The 19,390-nt window shown below is 44.2% G+C and overlaps 1 protein-coding gene across 1 annotated transcript in view; it reads right to left on the bottom strand.

Moving 5' to 3' along the window:
• Positions 1–1,919: 1,919 nt before the first annotated feature.
• Positions 1,920–19,390, bottom strand: part of DGCR2 (DiGeorge syndrome critical region gene 2) — a 45,648-nt gene continuing 28,177 nt past the window's right edge. Inside the window, exons 3-10 of the mRNA XM_058037081.1 lie at positions 19,054–19,179; positions 17,803–18,010; positions 16,794–16,873; positions 14,752–14,928; positions 13,190–13,393; positions 8,299–8,451; positions 7,620–7,856; positions 1,920–6,837 (exon numbers count right to left, since the gene is read on the bottom strand). Of these exons, the coding sequence (XP_057893064.1) occupies positions 6,596–6,837; positions 7,620–7,856; positions 8,299–8,451; positions 13,190–13,393; positions 14,752–14,928; positions 16,794–16,873; positions 17,803–18,010; positions 19,054–19,179 (1,427 nt within the window). The 3' untranslated portion in view covers positions 1,920–6,595. The remainder of the gene's footprint in view (positions 6,838–7,619; positions 7,857–8,298; positions 8,452–13,189; positions 13,394–14,751; positions 14,929–16,793; positions 16,874–17,802; positions 18,011–19,053; positions 19,180–19,390) is intronic.

Below are 19,390 nucleotides of genomic sequence, written 5' to 3'. Positions count from 1 at the left end.
GCAGAGCCCATGGGGTTCCAGGCTACACTGAGCCCTACAAGAGGAGCCCCTCGTGCTGCAGCTGCTGCGGAGAGACGCAGGTGCTCCAGAGCAGCAGCGGGGCAAGGGCTGTGCCCATCGAGCCCAGCTGAGCCAGCACCGCCCGGCTGGAGCCGCCGTGGAGCTCTCTTGAGCCGCTCAGGGCCGTGGAGCTCTCTGGAGCTGGTCAGGGCCATGGAGCTCTCTGGAGCCGGTCAGGGCCATGGAGCTCTCTGGAGCCGCTCAGGGCCATGGAGCTCTCTGGAGCTGCTCAGGGCCGTGGAGCTCTCTGGAGCTGCGCTGGCCATGGAGCTCTCTGGAGCCGCTCAGGGCCATGGAGCTCTCTGGAGCCGCTCAGGGCCATGGAGCTCTCTGGAGCCGCTCAGGGCCAGGAGCTCTCTGGAGCCGCTCAGGGCCGTGGAGCTCTCTGGAGCCGCTCAGGGCCGTGGAGCTCTCTGGAGCCGCTCAGGGCCATGGAGCTCTCTGGAGCTGGTCAGGGCCAGGAGCTCTCTGGAGCTGGTCAGGGCCAGGAGCTCTCTGGAGCCGCTCAGGGCCGTGGAGCTCTCTGGAGCCACTCAGGGCCGTGGAGCTCTCTGGAGCCGCTCAGGGCCGTGGAGCTCTCTGGAGCTGGTCAGGGCCAGGAGCTCTCTGGAGCTGGTCAGGGCCATGGAGCTCTCTGGAGCTGGTCAGGGCCGTGGAGCTCTCTGGAGCTGGTCAGGGCCATGGAGCTCTCTGGAGCCGGTCAGGGCCATGGAGCTCTCTGGAGCCGCTCAGGGCCATGGAGCTCTCTGGAGCCGCTCAGGGCCGTGGAGCTCTCTGGAGCTGCGCTGGCCATGGAGCTCTCTGGAGCCGCTCAGGGCCATGGAGCTCTCTGGAGCCGCTCAGGGCCATGGAGCTCTCTGGAGCTGGTCAGGGCCAGGAGCTCTCTGGAGCTGCTCAGGGCCGTGGAGCTCTCTGGAGCCGCTCAGGGCCGTGGAGCTCTCTGGAGCCGCTCAGGGCCATGGAGCTCTCTGGAGCTGGTCAGGGCCAGGAGCTCTCTGGAGCTGGTCAGGGCCATGGAGCTCTCTGGAGCCGCTCAGGGCCATGGAGCTCTCTGGAGCTGGTCAGGGCCAGGAGCTCTCTGGAGCCGCTCAGGGCCGTGGAGCTCTCTGGAGCCACTCAGGGCCGTGGAGCTCTCTGGAGCCGCTCAGGGCCGTGGAGCTCTCTGGAGCTGCTCAGGGCCGTGGAGCTCTCTGGAGCCGGTCAGGGCCGTGGAGCTCTCTGGAGCCGCTCAGGGCCGTGGAGCTCTCTGGAGCCGCTCAGGGCCGTGGAGCTCTCTGGAGCCGCTCAGGGCCGTGGAGCTCTCTGGAGCTGCTCAGGGCCATGGAGCTCTCTGGAGCTGGTCAGGGCCATGGAGCTCTCTGGAGCCGGTCAGGGCCGTGGAGCTCTCTCGAGCAGCTCAGGGCCATGGAGCGGCTGCAGGGGCAGCTGCCCTCTGCAGGCACCGGGACAGGAGGGGACCCTACCTGGCCCCACAGCGACAGCGCCCGCTGCAAACACTGCGAGCCCGGCGGCTGGAGGAAAAACAGCGAGCTGGGAGTCTGCACCAGCCTCTCCATTCTGCAGAACCCCCCGCCCCTGGACTCAGCAGCTTCCCATGGGGTTGGGGAGAGCAGCACGAATACACTACACTTCATTTTCCTGGGTATACACTCAAGACCTTCCTAAAATTACACTAATACAGGTGAATCCCACTGGAACCTGTACACACAGGAACTCTGGCAGACTACCTGCTCAAAGTTAAATGCATTTATTGATCTTTTTGCAAGATCACAGCTCAGAAGAGTGATTTAACAAAACCCTCCTTCACAACGCTGGGCAACCACATCGACGCAGGAATCAGGAGACATTGGAACACAGCATTTCTCTTACAGAACACAATTTATTTGGCATTTGGATGAAATGTTTCTCACAGCATCTTGAAAAAAAAAAAAAAAGATTAGTGCCAACCCCAAAGAAGTTAAAAACAAAAACCAGTGTCACAGGGACTCAATTATTATAGTATCAAATTTAAATTCTACATGGTATTTCACAGAATATCAAAATCTTTTATACACTGCCACAGTTAAGTCCAGTCACAAACCAACTACACAGGAGAAGCCTGCAAGTGCAGCGCTGGCTAAAATGATTTTCCAGAGGAAGGTACAAAGCAGTGTCTCATTCTCTCACAGCCTCCCAGGCACCCTCAGCCCAACACACAGGGATGGTGCAGCCCAGCCACCTCTGCTGGCAGCAACCCTGACCCACGCAACACTCGAGGGGCACATCCTAGAAAATTAAAGCTATGTGGTACCGTAGCAGGCAGGCAACGCTGACTGTTATTGGGGGGAAGCACATCTTCATCACTGAAAGCATCTATTCCAAGGAAACACCTACTTCACTTGGGACTGGGGAACATGAGAAGCAAACATGAACTTTGATTCACCTCCTCTACACTCAACTGCTCTAATTTTATGGTCCAGCTCCCAACTTGCAAGGGAAACTTAAAAGAAATTTCTGCATATTACATGTTCCTTAGCTAGGGATAAAAAAGACGTTCCAGCAACTGAAAAAGAGAGATGCACATTATGGATTGTACGAGGCAACATTAAAACATCAGTGTTTTGCCACTGAGAAGTCACATCTGAAAGATAAAACCATCTTTAAGTACCAGGTTCAAATTCATTTAACATGAGATGGGAAAAGAATGGTAATAATTACTGGTCACAAAAAACATTTTCTTCCCAAGTACTGAAACAGGCCATCACCCCATGGCACCTGTGGAGGCAGAGCACCCACCAACTGCGAGATTCAGCCTTCAGAAAAAAATGTCCACCTACTTCATATTTCATCTAGATCAGTGTCCTGCTGTGCAAGGCTGAAGGAACAGTCTGAGCTCAAAGCAAACAGGACTGAACACTACACAGACAAGCTCCTCGCACACTTGAATGATGGTGCTGATCCTGCACAACAGAACCCACCACCCTGCAACATTTCAGCTCTGAACTCTCCCAGTGCAGAGCCAGAGGCTGCTGTGGGACTGTGGATGGGCATCACTGACAAACCAGAGTGTCTGGGGCTGCTCTGGAACAGCAGAGGCCTCAATATGGCACCACAGAACCTCAGGGAAGCTGAGGAGCAGCTTTGTCTGAGGCCACAGTGGGACAAGACCAGCCCGGCACAGAACCAAGTGCTGGGACTTGACAACAACTGCAGTCAAGGGCAGCCCGAGAAAAACACACCCTGGGCTCCCCCAGGCTGCTGGAAACCATGTGGCAATGCCATCTCCCTGCTGGGGCTGCAGGGACATTCAGGATGCACCAGATGTTAAGAACATCCAGAGATGTGAATGGCAGTGGGGAAAAATCAATGCAGAAATTAACTCCAGAGATCTCATCACTGAATGGCAATCCAACCAGAGAGGTTTTCCTTGGGCAAGCACCAACTCTCTGTCATCAGCCCTCGGACAAACTGCCCACCAGTCACCTTGCAAGGGCAAGGAGGGTTTGCTGAGGAGTCCACTGCTGTCAAGAAAACTCTTAACTCTTCCCCAGTTGGTCCAGCAGTCTGAGTAGTTGAGACATTTTCTGCTACAAAGGCTCTTACTCCAAGAGAAAGTACTCATTGTGAAAAAGCTACATTAAAGGAGGGGGAAATGACAATTTTATTGCCAAATTAGAAGCTCACCGAGAGGTAAATGAGTTGTACTTAGTGAGCTGCTCCATTCAAGGCAGAATTTCCCTTGTTTACATTTAAGATGAAGAAGGATAGGGGGAAACAGAAAATAGCAGTCTCCTGCCAATACACAAGTGGGAAAGGCTCAGAAGCAATGGGGAAAATATCACACTGAGGCTTCTACAAAGAAGCCTCCATTTGGAATAGCTACAACCAGGAGCCACAATGAAGTTGCCAGTTGTAACAGAGCTTATTTGCAAATAAAATTCACCACAGAACCAAAAGTAAAATACAAAAGTATTGAACAGATTCCCGCAGTGTTAGGAGAAGTGTGAGGTAAGGTTATCTGTTCACCTCAGCCACAAAATACAGCCTCAGAGACTGAACCAAGCCAAAAGGCTTTTTGTTATTGCGCTAGGATAGTACAAAGAACAAATATTCCATCTGGCTTCAAAAGAAATTGGAAATTTTCTACTTTGCACTGCTAACAAAGTATTTTTCAGGAACAGATTGTAGTAGCATAGACTTTGCATCCCATTTAAGTGTACACTATCACAGCCTGTCCTACAAGAGTGTAGCCAGCTCAAGAGAAGTATTAACCCTAGAGCCTAATTTCTATCTCAGTGCTTAGCTTCACCTAGCTGGACGCAGCACAAAGGTTACTGTCTACAGTATGTATAGATATATATATATGTGTGTGTATATATATATATCACCACCCAGAAACACACACATGCACACACGCATTCGTACCTAGAAAACTAAAGAAAAATCAGTACATACAATGTATAAAACGTATGAATGTGCTCAAAAATGCACAAAACCCGCTTTATTTTCATACTTCAGAAATGCTCAATAATTTGTATGCATGGTTCTGACTACTGCTATCCATCCACTTCATTAGACCAGGACTTGGAACTCGGAGAGGACTCGGTCAGAGATCCCACAGGGTGGAGAACTGCTCCTCTCGTTTCGTACCACTGCTGCTGGAGCCAGGCACAGCAGAGAGCAGGATGGGGTGGTGGAACAGCTCCAGGCAGAGAGAGGCTTCCTACCAGTGCTTCCTCCCACTCGTGTGCCAGCAGCGCTCCCAGAACTGTGATTCACGCTCCCGCTGGAGTCAGGGCTGTCTGCAGTGCCTGCAAGGCCAGACACCAGCCACGACCTCGATAACCAAACTCACAGCTTTCTGTGCAAAACGAGTTGAACTGTCAAGACCAATCCCCAAGTACAGTATAAGCCTATAGGCAAGACAGGGAATAGAAAGTAGCAGCGTATTCCATGGGGAAAGAGTCAGCTGCACTGGGAATCCACAACAGTGGGTTAGGATTTGTCATACAAGTATGATTTCTCATCATTACTAGAAAAATAGATCACATACACAGCCCCATGCAGTGCTTTCTTCCTGTCCCTCTAGGCTTGTACCCTTCATAAGGTAACAGGAGACCACTCACAAGAGGCATTCTTTACAAATTCCTTAAAATTCATCTCATCTGCTGACTATTACAGTAAGTCAAGGAGAAGCAGAGGCAATGGGAGTATGGGAGAAAAGGGTAAACTATTTGTACACTGAAATCCAAACTTAAATTTTAAATTGCTGTAAAGACTATTTTATACTCATTATCAAAACCAACAGTGCTTGACTTTGGGTATCGTGAGGAATTGAATGAATCTTTGCCATCTGTAAATTAACTTAGCTGAAAGAGTTCAATACGAGGGGGAAATTTAAGTTGACATATCAGATTGAAGCAAACTGCTTTATTGATTTAAGTACACTAACCTCATTATAACCCCTTGTGGGACCTGGATAAATGGCTTGAGGGGCACAGGGGAAATCTCCAGAACAGGGTTGGCTATTTATGGGACTGAGATAAGGAAGAGGTGTCCAATTAGAATTAAACATCACCTATAGTACATGTTGATCATCATTTTTAAGTGGTATTTGTAGAACTGTAAAGAAGTGAAATGAAGGGGAGGGAACACACATGCTAAATATAGCATGCAATAAGAAAAGCAAGAACGGTGGTCTTGTATCCAGGCCAATTTTGTGCAACCATTCACTGCAAAGAAGTTAAACCAGAAAGAAAATACCCCAATCTTACTTATGGGATTAGAACAAACAGGGGCTTTACACAGTGAACTCAGGCTGCATCAAAGTTAATTGCCCCCCATCTCTTCCCTAAAATACTTCCTAACACACATGAGGGTTCTACTAAAGGGACATCACACACCCAGTTTTCTTGGTGGGCCAGAAGTTTATCCAACAATACAACAAGTAACTGTCATTGCAGATCCCTTTGTTCTCAGTACCCATTTGTCACATATTGCGTAGACCATTCCTGCTCCAGCTCCTCTGGTGTTCTGATCAAGGCACTGTGTTTTACACAGTGTAACTCCTGATGGCATGTGTCCCACTCCATAAAACAGGCCACCAGCCCCCTCCTCTGCAGCTCCATCTTCTCTGCTTGAACAGTGATTGCCCCCACCCTTCTTTTCCATTGTCTGTTTCCTGGGTGCAGTGGTATCCAGCCAAATCCAAGCAGCTTTTTTCTGATGTAGATTTTGATTCCTCTCAGGTTAAGAAAAAAAAACAACAACCCAAACTACCCATACTTCTCACCTCCTCAGAAGTCAAAGGAATTCTCTGCTCTCCTCTCCATAGCCAATGGAAAAAAAGAGCAGTTGTACAATCCATATTTACAGGACAAATTGATTAGTGAATGAATAACGACAGCCAAAAACGAGAGGCACGATCCTAATCTAGAACATAAAAGCAGTGTTTGAAAAACAAAGTGGAGATTCCTTCTGAAGTTCAAGCCACGGATTAGTGTTTGTCTGTGCAAACAGTTGCTAAAACTCTGAGCGGTGCTGGCGCTTCACTCCTTTATACAATGGTGTTGAGGGAACAGTGGCTGTGGCGGCTGCCTGTCAAAGTTTCTGCTGGGGTGTTTTCATTTGTGGGTGTGTCAGGAGGGACAAGAAAGGTGCTGCTGTCAGCAGAGTCTTCCAGCTCCACTGGAGAAGGACCAACTGAGGGAGGAAGCGACCCCTCTGTCAGCTGTGGGGATACATCACAGTTTCCTAGTGATGGAGGACTGCTTTGCACAGCCTGAGAAAGAACTCCATCTGCAAAGGACAAAAAACCAAGCAGAATCAGAACGTGAAGTTTACCATTTCACATTCCCAAACAGATTTATGATCCATACTTCTGGGAGCTCTGAGTTTTTCCTGGTTTTGAGCTAATGCACAACAAGATGAGACTGCAAAGAGGAAAATTGTGTAACAAAAATAAAACTTTGACATATAAATAAGATGCTTGCACTAATCAGGCTCACTTATCCTGTGAAATATGCTGCTATAAAATCCCAAATTGGAATGATTTCTACAGTATGTGAATATCACAGCTGCAAAACTGAAGAGCACTGGGTGAATCATTAGACAGTGGTATTTTTGGTCAATTTTTGGGGGGTGTGGGTGGGGGAAGCAGGGAGGAGAGAAGAGGCTGGATACATTTCATCCAGAATCTCTTGTACTTGACATTTGTTCTACTTCTTAATACCAAACTCTATCAACCTATCTTAAAAAGGCCAAAAATGGTAGCAGCATGTTAGAAAAAAGGTAACCAGCTAATCCATCCAAGGTTAGGCTCAAAAATAGGTAAGGTTTAAGAGGTAAACTACTTACAGATTGGATTCCACTGCTAATTTAGTGATTCAAAAAACCCTTGAGAAAAACCAAGCTTAATGATACATTTTAACAAAAGACTTTTCCATCACAGAAATTGCAGATTTTTTGGTAAAATGTCTTTTCCCATCACAATTGCTAAAACACATAATTATAGCTTAAAAAAATCCATCCTCTAGCCAAAATGGAAAAGCGGGAGAAAAGAGAAATTATTGTCTGCGTACCTGGAGTGGAACAAAGGATGCTGTCTGGATTGACAGAAGCCTCATAAGGAGGAGGTGGGTCATCAGGATGTTGAATATCTGGGTACTTGTAAGCAGTATAGGGTGGAGGGGGATCGTGAAAATGAAATGCTCCACCTTCCCCATCGTCTGAAAGATGCAGTGGAGTAAGGCCAGTTCCAAAACCATCGGGGCCGTAATCAAAGCCAGGCATCCTGCGGCCCAAGTTGAAATGGTGCACTATTTCAAGAGAAGGAAAAGGAGTAAGTGACTTTATCTCGTGCTGTCTTCTTCAGTTTAAGTCAGATCTCAACACTTTTTTCCACTTTTCACACCCCAGGAACTCAGGTCTCCTGAAGACCTAGAAAAGTCTACATAACCCATCCAAGTCAACTTGCTGCAATTACACAATACCCAGGCCCACCTGCTCCCAAGTCTGTTTGTCCTGCATCGCATCTAAATTTGACTCTAACCTCTTCAAACTACAGACTATTGTTCACACAGAAGATATTTCAGATTTGGAGCACATACAAACAAAAATATTCTTCCATTATCCACTACAGAAGTTCAAGTTTGAAGACCCCAACAAGACACAGGCACAGCCAGGCAAGACAATGACATTTCTCCCCTTTCCATACCCCAATGTGTCAATACCCAGCACAAGGAGAGAGCTGATACTCACAGTTAGCTCCAATCAGAGACTCAATGCGCTCTCTCCGCCTCTGGCGCAGCCGGTGCACCATGAAGAGCAGCAGGGAGAGGATGAGGAAGGAGGAGATGCAGCTCACGATCAGGCGCATTCCACCGGCCATGGAGTCAAACAGGCTGTTGCCATCTGTTCAAACACAGAAAAACAGCTTGTTATTTTTGTTCAAGCTTCATTTCTCTTGATGTTCTTCTGTCAGTAACGGAGAGAGAAACGTAGAGTGGAGATTCATTAGCCTGGTTTAACACTTCTCCGTATTTCAAATCTATAAGAAAATCATGAATCATCAGGTGATTTATCTTTTTACTGCAAGAAGATCTGAAAGTTTCTAAGAATATCTTCCTTGGGAAAAGGGGCAAAACGTTGAAGGCTTTGGGCCTCAGAATATTGGAAAAAAGGTTAGTGGCATTTTGCACATCCACTTGTTTCCCTTGCATGGCTGATCGTATTATACTAAAGAGGAAAAGGCTTGAGAACTGGCATATATATATAGACTATATAACTTCTGAACATCCTAACCCTTCCATTTCCACTAAAAAAAATCTCTGAACATTGTCACTGTCACCCAGATGTGGCCATCTAAATTCCACATGCCACCAGTACAGTGGTCAGCACCACTAAGTGATTGGAACATGGTAATAATCACTCAGGAACTGAAGAGATTAAGGTGAATGGGAATTAAACCCTTTGCTAGAGTCATACCAAAAGCAAGTGGCAGAACAAGAAACAGGCCCAGGAGCTCAGAACTTGGAGAGCTCTAACCCATTGTTAACCAGACCCACACAGGGAAGGCTCTTGAGAACAAATTACCACTGTACTCCCAGCACAGGCACAAGAGGCATTCATTTCTCACAATTCAGCTAATCCCCCTTGGTTATGCCTAAGCAGCACATGCACAGGTACTCCACACAAACTAAAATGACCTAAAGATGACCTAAAATGACCTAAAGACCTACTGTGCTCTTTGCACTAACTTCCCACTGTAGAGTTCTGAATGAGAAACACACCCAGGTTAGGGGTGGGTAAGAAACAGATGAGGTGGCTCACAACGTGGTCACCTGCTGCCACAGGACACCAACACTAGCAGGGATGGCCTCTCTTCCCAGTCACTACCAGAGGAACCAGCCAGGCCCTGGCCACCTCTCCACACCCACTCCATACTTTTCCTTTCACTAACAGCAACTGAAGTTTTAGCAAAGATTCCTCATAAAAGAAGGCTTTTAGCTCTACAAAAAATTTAAGTTTAGTTTGCTACACATGCTAGTAACAGAAAAATCCACCTAATGTGTATCATTCAAGCCCATGGCTAACAGGCTGGCATTTATTATGTAACACCTCCTTGGCAAGAAGAAATCCATTTAATAGTGCACCACGCATAAAGCTCGAACATTACACCCTCTCAGATCCGGCTGTGCAGCACAAAAGCCTGGGTGCTGTCAAACCCTTTAGCAAGTACCACTGACAGAGCTTCAACAGCTGCAGTCACACACCTCCAACCAGCACAGCCTCCTGAACAGCACAGACCTGCCCTGCTCCTCCTCCATCTCACAGCCACACCGACTCCATCATCCCTGCACAATACTCAGGGCTGTCAGTAACACTGGAATGCCTTTAGTAAAACACACTCATGGGTGCAGAGGCCCAGAGAATCTGACTTTAGTCATGGGATGGACTCTGGTGGTGCATTCCCCCTCTGCAGGCTGCACCATGATCTGAGAAATGCTCATTAGACCTTGATGAGCTGCACTTTGGCTAAGCCTTCTTGAGCTTATCAGAAACACTGTCTGTTCCCAGGAACTAACAGGTGTCTAAAGAACATCTGGCTTTTAATGAACAGCCTTGGAAACTTATTTTTCTTGCCTGAATAACAATCCACTTGGAGTGGTATTTTTGTTATTGCACCTTCAAAGAAAGTTACTGACTCAAACTGCAGCCAGGATGGAAAATTACTACAACTAGAGCCCATTCTCTTGTGACCCTATAAACAGGAGCCCAAAGTGGGATCCTTCTGATCTCTCAATTCCCAGATAAGGGGCTCATGTGTATGTCTCAAACACCAACAACCAGGTGGCTGCGGAGCCAGCCAAGGACTGTTAGTAATAACAGAGACAAGAACTGTTGTTAATAACCAAGGACTATTGGTATTAACATGCCATGAGAAGGAACAAGATTTGTCTGGAGAAGAGAAGCCAGGTGGAGATAGGGCAGCACTTTTCTGTGAGAAAGAACCACATCACAGTACAGTGCAGGAGCAAGAATGTGTGGCAGGAAGTGGGCATGGACTCTAGGGTGGGATTGAGATAATCACAGACACCTGAAGCCCACATAAATACAAAACATTATTTCAGAAAACTTGTTTTTACCCTCAGTAGTGCCCTGTAACTGCACCACTTCAGTCACTAGAACAGCTTCACCACATCAGCTCTTTCCAAGTATTGTATTTCTTCTACTACCTTTTCACAGTTGCAGGTCTGTCTTAACAAGAGCCACAAGAGAAAAATTATTTTCTACCACAACATGGAGCAGCAATAGACAGACTACCTTGGTTTCAAAATATTCCTCTGCTATTTATCTTTGGCTAAATGAGAAGCATCTTTTAAGTGAGTATAGCTGGGATTGCTCAGCTTACTCCTACCACTGAAAAATCCCCCTACTACCAAGTCCTTGAGTAATATTTGTTACCACTTGTAATCATTGCTCACCCACTCACACTGCAAGAGCTGATTACCTGCCAACCCAACAGCAGGATTTATTTCCCCCAGGTCTCTCCTTGGGTGATTACTTTACTTACTGTTGATTAGTAAACTGTTTTCTTTCCTTTGCAACAGAACTTAGGGAAGATACATGAAAGAATCAGAGAAAGATAAATACATGCTGATTAAAGAAAGTAATTAATTAATTTTTGTCATCTGGAATAGTCATTTATAACCACCCAGAAGGAAAACTGAAATGTTTAATTTAAAATTTTCAGTGTTTATCACTAGCTGAAGCAACTTCATGATGAAAGAAGTTGGATGACTGCTTGATAATTCCTCTCTAGAAAACTAAGTTTCTAAAAAATCCACCAGAACACTTCAAGCAAGAGTATAATGAAAGAGTCTCATTTAGCATCAATACAGAAGAAGAGCTTAAGGATGAGAAAGGATGTGGTAAAATACACTCTTCAAATCAGTATTCATGAAATAGTTAAGACCCACAGCAATAAGCAAGGATTAAAGAACATGACACGAGGTTATCCCAGGCCATCTGATCCTGTCTGCTGGATGATGCTTTGCTGACACTGTTCCTGCAGATAAAAAAAGTGAAGCCTAAGTCTTAACTCAGCTGATAAGAGTGGGAGGAAGACTCCTGCTTTTTCCCCACTCTTTCACTGCACACCTGCCACACTAGCTGCAAACATCTGTTAAGCTTAAAGCTCAGAACAAATGTGACACAAGGAGAGACAGTGGCCTTTAATGATTAATCTCTCTAGTTAGGACCAATCAGACTGCAAATTTGGAAGCCAATAAGCACCCCTTTATTTGTAACAGATTGAAATAGAAGCCTCTGATGGAAGAGCTGACCTTCTACATTTTCCACAGGAGTTCAGAAAAATAATTTCTTAATGCACTCAGATAAGATTAGGTTCTTTTAAAATACCAATAAAACCAATATTACAGAATGGCTGAGGTCAAAGGGGACATCCTGAGATCATCTAGTCCAACCCCTGTTCAAGCAGCATCAGCTGGAGCAGGCTGTGCAGGACAGAGTCCAACAAGGCACTGAATATCTGCACAGAAGGCAATTCCACAATCTACTCCAGCATCTGACAGCTCTCACAGTAAACTCCAAGCAAGCTAAATTTCTTTTCTGTACAGAAAAATAACCTCCCCAAAATCTGCACCCCAAAACATTGACTGACAAACAGTTCAAAGTCAACATCATTGACTTAATCAATCCAAAACAAAAACTGCACTGATATGCCAAATCCAATAATTAAGGTAGTAGGTCCTGATTATTACTGAAACTCTATTTAATTTTAAAAACTCTGCTTCCCACATGATCCCTGCATGAACACTTCACACACATAAATATGCTCATGACCAGAAAAAGATGCTTAATTAGTGCTCAAGAGAAAAGTGTTTTGTTTTCATGACAACTAAACATGACAAAGGAAATGTACCAGATGCTCTACTAAAAACCCACAGTATCATCCCCCTCCAAACTGAAAATAAACTACTGCTTCTCCTTTCTAAGAAGCATCAGGGATAATTCATTTTAACCAGCCACAGCCTGAAGTGTTTCCCATGATTTGAGACCCTTCCCCACGGGATGGTTGTACCCAGCAATGTAGAGGCATGTAATGGACATATTTTATGAAAAATCCTTTTGCTAGGATTTTTCTCCTGAGAAGCTGAGAGGCCTCAGAAATTAAGTGTAAACAATAATTATCTGTTGCTGTGGAATGCAACAGGTGCATCTTTGATTGGTCTCATGTGGTTGTTTTTAATTAATGGCCAATCACAGTCCAGCCATCTCAGAGTCTCTGGTCAGTCACAAGATTTTATTATCATTCCATTCCTTTCCTTTCTTTGCTAGCCATCTGATGAAATCCTTTCTTCTATTCTTTTATTATAGCTTTAATATAACATTTTCTTTTAATGTAATACATATCATAACATAATAAATCGGCCTTCTGAAACATGGAGTCAAGATTCTCATCTCTTCCCTCATCCTGGGACCCCTGTGAACACCACCACATTTGGTGAGCCCCGAGTGAGGAACACTGCCACAGAGGCACTGCAAGGATGTGTTGTTTCCAACAAAGCTATACCCAAAGGTGAGCACTCAGCTGACTTTTACTGCCAAAGCTGTAACAGAGTCGTACCTGGGTCCAAGCAGGTGAATTTGCAGCACTCCTTGGGGTCCTTGCGGTACTGCTGGCAGCCCTGGGGCCGCTCACACAGGGCGGCCACGCACATCTCGGGCTCCCCGTTGTGGCACGTGCAGCTCAAACAGGGATCGTTCCCCTTGGGAGTGAAGTAGTAGCCTTCATCCACAATGTTGTCTTTGATATCAACACAGGTCTGGCCTAGAACAGACAGGCACAGCAATGTCCATGGAATCCAGCTTCATTTGTTGTGTTAAGTGATTTGTAAACGTAAGCAGAGCACCAGTTAAAATCCAGGCCTTCACACTGAAGAACTTTGAAAAAGGGTCGCCAGGGAGTGGGAAAGATAATGGATGGTCCCAGGGACACAGAGATGATTTTCAGCTCATTGACAAGGGGAGTTTTAGGTATTTAATGGAACTGACACACTTCCAACCATCCCCTCCAAGACAGAGGAAAGCAAGTGGTCTGAGAAGTTTAACTTCACTGCCAAAGCCTGCTGCAGCTCCCTTCCTCTCCCCTGGAATTAGGAAAAGCTGTATCTTTTCTAGACCAAATCTTTAGGCCTTTTAACAGGCCAGGACTTAAAAAGGGAGTCAGGCAATAGTACTTCCACTGTGCTAGCAGCATCAGTGGAAGCACCTGATCTCTGCCCAGCAGGGGAAGCTTAGCTGCCTTTTGCCCACTGACCTAAAAGCAGGTGCCAAAACCAGAGACAACAGTGCTGGGAGCTGGCAGCTGTACTGACTGCTCAGGGAGGATGGCCTGTCCCCTCCAGTCTATGCACAGTCAGCTGCTGGCGTCCAAAGGGAAGATAATACTGGGAAAGACCTGAGGAGCTCAATCTCTGATCAAAGCAGAGTCAGCCATGACATCCCAATGGGTTGCTCAGGGTTTTATCTAATCTGGTCATAAAAACCTCTGACGACAGAGGCTGCACAACCTCCCTGGCAGTCAGCTGCACCCTGTATAACCCTCAAGTTAAACAACTTTTCTCCTTGCAAAGAAGCACCATCTAGATCAGGTAACGTTTAAAATTACCTGATAATACTGCAAATATCTCTGCTGGTATCAAGGCTTTTGGAGTACAGGAATGCAGATACAGAAGATACAGAGCAAAAGCCTTTTTTTTTTCCACTTTTAAGTCAGTCAGCTCCACTTGCCTTTCCCTTCTAGGTCTAATAATTAGATGGAAAGAATTTAGTGGAATTTGCTATACTCTAAAATAAGTGTTTCCTCATTTTAATGTGAAATTAATAACTTAAGAGCAATGTTTACTAACAAGGCATTTAAGAAAAAAAACCAAAAAACTTTTTTTGCCCAAATTTATTTTGGGGCTGATACAGCTCCCTAATGACTTTTTAGTAGAACTCTGTACTGTGTGACAGCCACACATTATATGCTCTTATTTATTAAAATCAAGCAGAAATATAACTCCACCCTTTTTTTCTCAATTCACTGGGCCAAAATTAGAAAGGGCAATGAAACAATTTTCAGCTACTTATTATATGCATATTTAAACAAACAATACAGTCAACACTGAACTGAACCCAACTTACTCCTTTTGCAGAGGAATGAAGCTTTCTTATAGCAGCTTTCAACATACCAGCCGTGGTAACCGTCGTGCCGCAGTTTATGAGAAGAGAAATACTGGAACTGGGCACAGAAAACGTTTTCCTTTTCAGGCACACGCTTATTAAAATCAGGGACAGGGGGTAAAAACACTTCTGGAGAGCCTGGAACAAGATACATTGGCATTAGCAGCCTGTGGGTATGTAAAGGCTCTGTAACATCGCCCATTTCCTGCACACCAACTCCAATACAAAGAGTCCTCCAGCAGCAGCTCCCATTACCAGCACTGCTCTGGGGGAGGGCAAACAGCTGGGAGGGAAGGGCTGACTCACATAGAAAAGAGGCTGCTGTTTTCAAAGTACTGGGTAATTCTGTCACTCTGAACCAGAAGTGATACTCCAACATCTCCACAAGTGCTGCTTCACAGAGCCCCATGGGGTTTGCCTGACAATAGTCATACACCTCCTCAAACCACGCTGACTTTGGTCACAGTTGCTACCAAGTGGAGCAAGAACCCACACAGCAATTTTGTGCCTGGCACTCCATGCACCCACCAGTGCTTCCAAAGATGTGCATCTACCTGTGCAGCCCTCACAGAGCTGCTCCATGTTTGGGGGGATGCACCAGGGCATCCACAGTTTGGTGCTTTCAATCATGAAACAGCATCCTGATGGGCTCCAAACAGCGCAAAAGGTGTTGAGGGCATTTTCTGGAGGACTCATGTTCCACATGTCACAACAATAAATTAAAATTTTCAAGCTTTAGAAACCTAAATCACTTTTCAAACAGGTATTAGAAATTCAGAGTCTGCATCAATAAAAGCCTAAGAAAAGTTTTTCACAAACTACTGAATGTTACTATGTACTTTACTTTGTAGAGGCGTCTCTTTGTTAAATATAAAGCTTAAAAACAGAAGATTATATGTTATTTAGAAGGTTTAAATTCATATAATGCATCAAATTAAATAAAACTCATGATAAAGTTATGATGATTTCTCTGTAATTCATAACTCTCTGTTGTGACCGCTCTGTCAGCAGATGGCAGTGCAGTCAGCTTTCCAAAGAGCAAAGAAAGGTCCTTTTAAGGAGAATCTTTGCATTCATGTCTCAAAGGAAGTATTTTTCATGACCCAACTGTTTGAAAATTCTGATCATAATTATGTGTCTGTACCTAAAGGAGAGTTTTCCTTTCAGATTATCCATGGATACTGAAAACTATGGATGAGAAAAAACCTATTCAGATTAGTTTTCAAATGCTACACTGGAATTCACTGTGCTGATGCTTAAAAAACAACATCTTTGTTATAATTTCTACATTACCTAAACCAGTACAGGAATTAAACGCACAATTGTACACATAAGAGCTTGTATTATGATTTTAATCTCACTAATAAATTAGCTAATAATAAAAGGTGTAAAAACATAGCTTTGCACTTTCAGCAGAGGGAGCTGCTTGTTTTGCAATTGAAAGGGTTTAGCCAGCGACATCCATCAAATTAATGTTCAGTTTTTCATATAAAAGGAGATATATTTCTGGGATTGCGCAAATTCTGACATGGTTTAAGTAAACTACCTGAAAATACTTTAAAAAGAAAAAGTAAATTCTGCAAAATTCAAGTGTGGTTTTTTAGTATACAAAATTCTACCAATTTTTAAAAAGCTAAAACCTCCAAACATGCTACACTAGTCTGCAAATAGTAGAACCAGGAATCAGCAGTTCATCTAAACATTCACCACAAAGAATGAGAAATTACAGAGTAATTCCCTTTCTCTCATTTAATCAAGGGGAAAATCCAAATAAACTGACATGTTCTTTCCATGCCAACATGAAAACCCATAAAACTTAAACTTCAAAATAAGATGTGTGCTGAGTATTAAACTCTTCCATTTCTACCCTCTGAAGCAAAGCAGTTCACCTATACTATTTCAACATTACCACTGAAAGAAGTCATGCTGTTCTTTCAAATCATATTCATGCTTTAATACAATTTTCATGGGCACTGAAGTAAGCAGCAATTTGAGAGACCCACCTTTATAAGCAACTTCCCAGTGACCTTCCATCACAGAGTGATTTCTGTAGGTGATCACATACTGATATCCCACCCAGAACCTGCAAATCAAGTTACATTCTAAAGATACAGGCCAAAAACACATTAACAAATTAAATTAGACAGAACCTTCTAATGTCTTCCTATGTAAAAGCAATGTAGAGAGACTACAGTTGAGGAACAGAGGAAAATACTTGATAAAATACTTATTAGTTTTCTAGGTTTACAAATTATAACTGACTGTGTCCTTTATTTCTACTCATAAACACCACCTTATTCTGTTGTCATGGCAGCATTTCAGTATCTCAAACCCAAAAATCATACAGCAGCATCCAGAAGTCAAGTATTTCTGAACATAAACAACCTAGGTCAGACTGTTCTGGATCAAACCATTTAACTCTTCACAGACAGAAACACACCACTACTCAGCCACTCCTGGTGATCTGACACGGCAGCCCAGGAGTGACAAAAATCCCATACACAGAAAAAGGAGGAATTGTTTGTTGTGAACTAACAGAAAGAAATATTTAAAACCACCCAAACACAGTAGTTGCAACTCAAAATGCCTTTTTACTTCATTCCTATCTCAAAGTTGCTCTTTGTTAGAGCTACAAGTACTTCATAGAAATCAAAATTTTGCTGAAAAATTTAAATAATTATTTTTATCCACATCAGTGCGGCAGCAGTCATTGCTGAATCCACCTTCCTGATGCAGCTCGAGAACACCTGTACCTTGCTAAGACAAGCTGAAGATAAGAAGACTCTGCTGATAAAAAGACTCTGCTGAATTGAATTATCTGTTAATAATTATTAAAACATAAACTACAGATGGGGCACTGCCTAACAGCCAACCAGCACGTTCACAGTGGCTTATTCACCTGATGTAAATTTTATCATTAGATTTTCTACACAAACCAAACCACCAGTATTTGTAGCACACAGAAACCATTCTCTGTAAACATGAGATCTTTGTCCTTTTCTTCCTACTCACCCACGGTTGTTTTCCTCTCCCAATTTTTCTTCCAAGTTCCACTCCTGTTCCAGGATGAAGCTGAGCTCTTGGTCTGCAGTGAAGGTGGCGAGGGACCCGTTCACCTGCTGACATGTCTGCACAGCGTCCCAGTAGTTCTCTCCATTTAAATACAACCTGTAACAGCTGGCTGTGCCCTCATAGTGCTGCCATCCTGTTGGGCACTTTCCTAGGAAACATGAAGAATAGAAGGGAAACCATTCCCCCCAAATTAGGATCTTTAAGGTAATGCATCCTAATCAATTATCACTGGGGCACGTACACACAGTAGTGTGTGCACTTCACCTCCAGAGGAGGAGGTGCACACATTACAGATCCCTGAAGAGTTACTTTACTACAGTTTCTGATAATTTACATGTTTTTATAAAGATTAAGCTCCTAGTAAAGTTCCATCACATTGTCACAGCCTTTAAAATCTTTAATTAAGACTGACCATCTACTGTGGAACACATTTCCCTGCACATCTTTATAAAACCAATAAATTTGATTAATCCAAGCAAAAACAAGCAGCACAAAAACCCCGGAGGTGGCCAATTTAATGACTGTCTTTCTTTAAGATGATTAGCAATACATTCAAGGTGCTGTGAAGTGTTCAACCTACTCTTACAGTCTCAATAGTATTCATATAATCCTGCCCCCAGAGTGAATCATTGAATGTGATAGAAGTTCTGGGGAAATTCTTGGTTGCTTTGTAAAAAATCACCACTGTAAGGCAGATCTTTAGGAAATAAAAAGGTGATGGTGTGAACTGCTGTCTCTGCTTTCTCTCAATTAACTCAACTAAGGGAACCTGAAACAAAAGTCTTGTGGCATTTCTGGATGACACAGGCCCATGGGCTAACAGAAAGAATCACAGGACAGGAGGATGACATTTAAACTTGCACTATTAATTTTGCATTGCCTAAGAAACTTAAAATTCAGAAACTGTTTTCTGTTCATTGCATTTCACAGTTCTGTTCTCAAGCCTCTTTATTCTGTTTTGTTTCTTTTGGTTTTTTTTATCCATTTTTATTCTGTTACAACTATGCAATGAGTTGTAACAGAAGGACATATATAAAAGAAATGCACAAACACCTGAAATAGCATTGCAAGTCAAAGTTTGGTCAAAAATCTATGAAACAGAAAAGACTACTACTTTTTAATTTAAAAATAGCCTGAATTTGTAAATTAATTAGCAGAGAGATGGCCCACATTTCCCAGTCTGCAACTTACTACCGAAGCGGACGGGCTGAGCCACGTTGACGGTGTGGAAGCGGGTGGTGTCTGCTCCTCTCCCCCAACTGTGCCTCGAGTCCATGTTCTCCTTCCCATGGTAAGTTCTCTGGTCCCCTGTCAAGCCTGGGGACCAGGAGGAATAGTTACTACTGGTGAAAGATGCAAGCAAAGGCAGATTTCGTTTTATTAAACTTTCTCTGGGTTTTAATTCAAGACATATGTGATACCTGACTCGGGCAAGCAAAGATGGCAGGTCCCTGCAGTAACAGCTTGGCCATTTTACTCAGCAGGTAACTGAAATACCTTCAACTGAAAAGAACCAACAAGCCATTAC

The sequence above is a fragment of the Melospiza georgiana genome, chromosome 18 (genome assembly GCF_028018845.1).
Source record: "Melospiza georgiana isolate bMelGeo1 chromosome 18, bMelGeo1.pri, whole genome shotgun sequence".
Lineage (NCBI taxonomy): Eukaryota > Metazoa > Chordata > Aves > Passeriformes > Passerellidae > Melospiza > Melospiza georgiana.
Note: the sequence above shows the minus strand (reverse complement) of the source record. Positions and strands in the feature narration are given on the sequence as shown.